The sequence below is a fragment of the Hordeum vulgare genome, chromosome 2H, assembly GCF_904849725.1.
Source record: "Hordeum vulgare subsp. vulgare chromosome 2H, MorexV3_pseudomolecules_assembly, whole genome shotgun sequence".
Classification (NCBI taxonomy): Eukaryota; Viridiplantae; Streptophyta; class Magnoliopsida; order Poales; family Poaceae; genus Hordeum; species Hordeum vulgare.
The window spans coordinates 633,564,825-633,572,002 of NC_058519.1; the positions used below are offsets into that span (position 1 = coordinate 633,564,825).

At 43.6% G+C, this 7,178-nt stretch overlaps 1 protein-coding gene across 1 annotated transcript; it reads left to right on the forward strand.

Annotated features, from left to right (window-relative positions):
* Positions 1 to 1,024: 1,024 nt before the first annotated feature.
* Positions 1,025 to 3,370, forward strand: LOC123428127. The gene is made up of 2 exons (XM_045112291.1): positions 1,025 to 1,827; positions 1,997 to 3,370. The coding sequence occupies exons 1-2, from the start codon at positions 1,039 to 1,041 to the stop codon at positions 3,098 to 3,100; spliced, it is 1,893 nt and encodes a 630-aa protein (XP_044968226.1). The 5' UTR covers positions 1,025 to 1,038; the 3' UTR covers positions 3,101 to 3,370.
* The last annotated feature ends 3,808 nt before the right edge of the window (positions 3,371 to 7,178 follow it).

The following is a 7,178-nucleotide window of genomic DNA, read 5'->3' on the forward strand; positions in this document are numbered from 1 at the left end:
AAACTGAATGTGCGGTTTCATTTTGGCGGACAGTTTGTTCGCATTGGGCCTATTTTAGACTATGTTGGTGGAGATGAGTCAATTTCAGAGATTGAAAGGGATAAATTGTCTTTGCCAGAGATAAAAAGCTTTCTTGGTGATCACATACCAGTGAAAGAAAGCATGAAGATTCACTTCCTGAAGCCTGGTAAAGAACTAGTGGATGGCTTATTATTTTTGTGTAATGATGCTGGTTGTATGAAGATGTCTGAATACATAACTGGTGGAGGAGTGGCTGAGGTCTATGTGGAGTATTTTGGGGAGCAAGATGATGAAAGTGCAAGTGACAGTGGTAGTGATTTTGAGAATGAGATGGGTAACGAGTCAGAAAGAGAGACTGATGTAGAACCAGATGCAATCATAACTGCAGAGGATGATGTGCACATAATTAGTGTGGATCCATCATCATTTACTGTAACAGAAAATGTGGCTGTACCAACCGAGAGTGGTCTTATTACCCAGGTGATTAGCAGCCCTACAGAGCACAATTTCTATAGGAAACAGAGGACTGGAAGTTCACAAGTTCGGGTACGGAGTTCTCAGTTTCAGACACAAAGTTCCCAGGTTCATATATATAGCTCTCATGTCGTTAATCCAGGAACACATAGTGGTAATGCAGCAGTTCAACAAACACATGAACATGAAGGTGATGACAATGGCTCTGTAGTTTCAGTCAGTGAGGAGGATGATAGTGATTATGTGGCAGGAAGTGATGACAGTGGACTAGAAGAGGAATATGTGGAACTAAGGGAACAAGCTAAGGCTTTTAAGAAGAGAATTAGAGATTCAAAGAGATGGGCTCAGAGAAATCCATCTGGTGTTGTTCCAATAGATCTAGTGGCAAATGTCGAAGAAGTGGTAGGAGAAGACCACTTTGACTCAGATGATGAAGATTACTCATATGACGAGGACAGTGATCACGAAGGAGTGTTTGTTAGGAGAAAGACTAAGTTCCCAAGGTATAACCCTAAGGTAGACATTCCATTATTCTGCTTAGGAATGGTTTTCAGGAGTAAGGAGCAGATGAGAAAGGCACTAATAAAATATGGACTTCTGACATTTAGAAATATAAACTTCATGAAGTCAGAAGAAGGAAGGATCAGGGCTAAGTGTGGATGGCCTGGATGTCCCTGGACTATATATGGTGCTTATAGTAGTAGGTGTTCTCGATTTCAGGTGATCACATATGAAGATCAACATGAGTGTGCACCTAACAGAGACAATCACCTTGTCACGGCAAAAGTTATTGCTAGGAGATATGAGCACATCTTAAGAGCCAATCCCACATGGAAAATTGATAGCATTAAAGCCACTGTTCTGAAAGATTTCTTTGCTGATGTTTCAACATCAAAGTGCAAGGCTGCTAAAAAGATAGTGTCAGAGAAGCTACTTGCTGGACTGAAAGATGAGTACACCAAGGTGTTTGATTACCAGCTTGAACTACTTAGGAGCAATCCCGGGAGCACAATCCTTGTTGGCTTGAACCCTGAGTACATGGATCAAAATATTTTCCAAAGCTTCTATGTATGCTTCAGTGCTATGAAAAGGGGTTTTAAAGCTTGCAGAAGAGTTATTGGGCTTGATGGATGCTTTTTCAAAGGAGCATGTCAAGGTGAGCTTCTATGTGCTATTGGTAGAGATGCTAATAATCAAATGTATCCGGTAGCTTGGGCAGTAGTGGAGAAAGAAACTAGTGAATCTTGGGCGTGGTTTGTTGGCCTTTTGATAAAGGACTTGGATATTAATGACCAAGGTGAAGGATGGGTGTTCATATCAGATCAACAAAAGGTATGTTCTTCATATGGGTGTTCATTTTGGCATTTTGTTAATTATTTACTTATTAATGATACCTTGTTAATTACTAGGTTGGTTAGGTTCACCCGCCTTGCCGTCGCGTGTCCTATCAACATTTGTCTTATGTCCCTATTGTAATTAATATTTTGCAACTTCTATGTAGGGCCTTATCAGTGCAATGCAAGACTATCTACCGAAGGCACAACATAGAATGTGTGCTAGACACATCTATGCTAATTGGAAAAAAAAGTTTAGAGAGCATTCTCTACAAAAGAAATTTTGGGCAATTGCCAAGGCTGCAAACAGAGAAGATTTCATGTATAGGAAGGCCAAGTTAGCTCAAGATACACCTGAAGGTGCAAGGGACATAATGAGGACAGAGCCTAAGCATTGGGCAAGAGCATTTTTTCCTATCGGGTCCCTTTGTGACTCGGTGGATAACAATCTATGTGAGTCCTTCAACAATGCTATAGTTGAGGCTAGATTCTATCCTATCATCTCTATGCTAGAGAAGATTAGACACAAGATGACACTTAGAGTCCAAGAAAATAGGAGCAGAAGTGAAAAGTGGACATCTAGTGATATATGCCCAAACATTTTCAAGAAGCTTAAAGTGGCCATCAAAATGACTCAGTTTTGTGATGTGCTCTGGAATGGCAAGGAAGGTTTTGAGGTGAAACATGTTAGTGGCAGAGGGAGGAGCTATACAGTGAACTTGGACAAATGGACTTGCTCTTGTGGTTACTTTCAGCTCGCAGGGATGCCTTGTTGCCATGCTATCAGTGCCATATACAAGAGTGGAAGAAACATAGCTGACTTCATTCACAAATGCTATTCGGTTGAGCAATTTAAGAACATATATGAACACTGCTTGGAGCCAGTAGAAGGACAAGAGAGATGGCCTATCTCTGAAAAACCTAGACCACAAGCACCTGGGTATGTGAGTATGCCAGGTAGGCCTCGGAAGAATGACAGGAAGAGGGAAGAGGGAGAAGTACCAAAAGGAAAGAAAATGTCAAAGCATGGCACTAAAATTACTTGTAGCATGTGTGGCCACAAGGGGCACAACAAGGCGGGTTGCAACAATAATCCTGAAAAGGGGAGGAAGAAGAATGCATTCCTGAAGAAAACAGGGAGGAAAATGAAGTCATTTGAGGTAAATACAAGTTCACTCTCTTGTTTCAAATGGTTTTGCCTTTTTTTTAATTACTTGTGCATTCACATGCTTATGTACTGTCATATTTTTTTAACAGCAAGCAAACACTGATGCTCAAATCAGAGCAAGCCAGCAAGCTAAGAGCATAGGAGAAGTTCAAGCACAAGCAGGAACAAATGGTCGGAAGAGGAAAGCTACAAAAAAACAGAACTGATATGATGGAGTAGTGATTTTCTGTTAGCATATTATTGAACTGCTATGTACTTTTGTTTTTGTCACTCTCGACTAGTGATTTTACAAGTTATGTCACTCTGGTTATGTTCTTTTGCAGGTTATGTCACTCTGTTAGCATATTAATCAATTGCTTGTTAATTTGGCTTATTCATACTGTGTTTTTGTAAGCTGAAATGTCATGTATGCTGTTGAGAACATGTTCATATATTTTCACAAATTTACTAACTGTTTATGTGATATCTTATCAGTAACATATGACATAAATAGCACTTCCTGTTGCTTTCTCAATTTGGACACTGCTTTTCTCTCCAAACTATCACATCTTGCACTGATTGCTTTAATCTCTGCATTCTTCTCCAGAACTAGTTGTCTCAGTGCATCCTCTGTTCCAATTGTCTGCCCTGTTCCATTCATGGTTGCCAGCCATCATCTCCTGCAACTTCAAACCTCCTGATTGCATCCTTGAGATAGAGCAGTAGCTGTACCATTAGAAATAGAAAGAAGGAGAAGGAGGAATTTGTACAGATGATTTGAAGCTTACAATTTCATGGATGCTTCCACATCTCCAGCACCTTCACCTGACTACGACGCACGCGCGGAAGGGGTGGGGGAGGAAGACATCGCGGCGGCCGCCGCCGCCGCTGCCGCCGTCGTCATCGCCGGCCGATGGACCAGTCATAATATGGTTCCCCTACTGAAGCTCTGTTCTTTCCATCGTTGCAACTTACAGTACGTAAATACCCAAAGAGGCCCACAGTCCATCCACAATCCATGCAGTTAACTCCTAATCTTGCCTTAAAAAAACTCTTAATCCTAGCAACGTCAGCAATCCCAACGCCCCAAACCAGCTGTTAGCACTAATGGACTGGGATAAACCGGGATTAAGAAAGACAAGGTGACGATTTCAGGGATTTTCAATTCAGGGTTTGATTCAGACTTGGGGTACGAATTCAAGGTTTTTTTCAGACTTTTTCCTAAAATAAAACTAACAGTACTGCCATCTTCTATATTTCTGCTTAAATTAAACTAACAGTAGTGCCGTCTTCTGCCGTCTACCATGTTTTAAAATATACTGCCGACGAAAACAAGACTGAATGAGCCTGCGTACAATAGCGGGGGATGTTGTTGGGTGCACCATCCAATTGCCATTTCAAAACTACTACTTCCCCGCAGGCTGCGGTACTACTTGAGCATATGCCGAATGGAACCAACTCAGCCTTACTTTTTAATTTCGCCTTATCAGATTGAATACAATACTCTGCGGGATGCTAAGCGGCAGTTTGTCTTGTCTCTTTCCTCCGGAGAATTAGGATCTGGAATGGCATTCTGACAGTTTGTGATGCACGGCCGCTCAGCTTAACTAGTGTAGTGCATGACAGACAAAGAGAATCGCACGTCGCTTGCAAAAAGGCTCCGTGGGAATTTTGTTCCATATATGACTGCATCAAAACCATTTTTATCTTCGGAAAAAGTAGGAGCCCTAATCATAATGCGCCGCCTGTTTTGTTTCCACAGCTTGCTGCACCTTCGTATCCAGGGAAAATATCTAGATTTGAGGTAACAGTAGTAGCTACTTTCTTGTGGTGCCGCAACTGCAGCCAGCACAGCAGTTCGAAAGTACTCCAACGAAATAGGGGTCATTCTCGGCTAGTGACAGTATTGCTTCCTTGTTAAGTAAGCAGGTGCCGATGCTAAGCCCAACTAGAAGTACTGTAATAACTGGGATAAAAGAAGGATCATGATCCTGTAAATTTCGGTTTTGATCTCCGGCTGGCTCCTGGAGGTTGTCAACAGCCGCCTGGCCTGCCTCCTCCAACCGGCCTCTCCATTGGACGCCGCTAGGGGTCGTGCCCTGCTGCGCGTGGCGGTCCGTCCGGCGGCGGCACGTACTGGTCCAGACCCACATGCCAGCCTCCACAAACACCGGTCCCAGGCCGAAAAAATGCACCCCAGCTTGGGCCTCACGTGCTCGCATGTAGTACCAGCACCCACCAGCTCAACGTACGACACCACGATCCTGTGACGTCCCGGCCGCCATGGGAAAATGCTCCAAGATTCGGATCTCCGAGGGCCCAGGAGAAGGACGCCTTCGTTGGACAGATGCAGATCCAGCGTGTGGAGATGGAGATGGAGATGGAGATACGGCACCTTGCTGCTCACGCCGTACGACGCATGCCACACACGGGGATTCCGGCAGGATAAGCACCAGCCGACCCGGGGAGGAGACGTGATGGCTCAGCATCGATCGTTGAGGTTTCCCTGCTGTTCTCCACTGCGGCGCTTCTGCCGGCCTGTTTCCGCCGGGGAACCATTACGGCTCATCGGCGTCCGCTCACAGGTGCGACAAATATCGTATGGATTTCGGTCGAGGAGACGAGCGGCTGAGAGTGAAACCTGAGCGTGGTATGCAGAGAAACACCAGCGCCGAGCCACATCTCGTCAAGTTTTGATTAGGAACATGACACGATGCCTTTCACGGTGCACAATGGGTCACGCGGAACCTCAGTGTGTCACTGTACCAGAGAATCACTGTATGCGGGAAACGACAGACAACTTTTAAATTGTTGTACTGTCTACCATGTTGATGCCTCCACGCTATATAGTTTGTCGGGCGTTTTGGAGCTCCGGCTCCATGGAGCTTTTTTCTTAAATTTTTTTTCAAACTTCATTAAAATTCGTATTTTTACATTTCAGAAAAATCTGAAAAATATAAATATACATGAAGGCATAACACACATGTGTGTAAATTTTTAAAATAAAATACGTTGAAACAAGGTCTGTGCAAAAAAGACAAATTTGTGGCTTTTTAACACATGATACTATTCATCTCAAAAGTTTATGAATTTGTTCTTTTTGCACAGATCGAATTTTTAGGTATTTCATCCTGATTTTTTGCATACATATACATTTATTACTTGTGTACTTGCATATTTTTTTCAGATTTTTTTTACACATATTCCGCATGTGTCTACCATAATGATTGCCTTGCTCTGATGAGGGAGGAGGGATGAAGGCAACGCGCCTTCAGCTTGCTCGAGTGTTTGTAGTCGTTGCTACGTGATCTATGGAGTTGGATGTATTTTTTTTTACTTTTGGTTTATTTATACTACTTTGACAGTTGAAGAATATATCAAAGGTTTTCTGGAGAAAAAAGTTTGACGTGAATGCTTGGCTATTTTAGCACGCACTTGATCCCTTTTTCAAATGGATCTCAAGGACTTAATCGTCGAAGATACTCATGCATATTTGAGAGAAACTGCACATCGTACAAATAAAGGGAATATTCAAAGCACACTTGATTCGCAGTAAGTGCCATTTATTCTAAAAGATTCACTCGCTAATACGTATGCTCATGCATGACATCAATCGTGGTATGAATGGGCATCATCGTGCAGCTCCCTGCTTTCGCCTTTGTTTTCGCTGAAGGCGTGCGCTTGCAATTTCGTCTCCTTGACCAGCCTTGACTACAACAGTATTCTATCTGCAAACAAGGATTAAAACGTAGAAACTTATGCATCGAGGATCAGCAAACACTACTAGCAGCTCGGATTCCATCGATCGTGGCCTCAAACTTTGGGAGGCCTCATCACTGGTTGGGTTGGGTTGGGTTGGGTTACCTTTTGTTTAAGCCAAGGAACGGGTTAACTTTGTGTGGCAGTCGGCAGGTGCGTGCATCATCTCGTCTGATTGCTCCGCGGAGCTGGGAGTGCTGTTTGTGGTTTGTGACCGTGCCCGTGCGCGTCACATTCTCCGGTTGGGTCGAAAGTGATGCAAGTGCGTCACAGATTCTTCTGGTCTGAAATTATCTCCGGTTCGGGTGACGAGTGGTAAAACGGACGCCCAGGTGTCGAGAGCCGAAGGTGAAATGTAGTCGGTCGGCACTCCATGACACCATGCCCTGTGTCTGATAGTGGCTCTAGAAACTAGGATGTTTCGCACCAGAAATGTACCGGCA

Excerpts from the sequence above, each read along its gene's own strand:
- LOC123428127 (XM_045112291.1), top strand. The coding sequence starts at position 1,039 with ATGGTTTTCAGGAGTAAGGAGCAGATGAGAAAGGCACTAATAAAATAT. Across the intron at positions 1,828-1,996 it reads TCATATCAGATCAACAAAAG|GGCCTTATCAGTGCAATGCA; the intron begins GTATGTTCTTCA and ends ACTTCTATGTAG.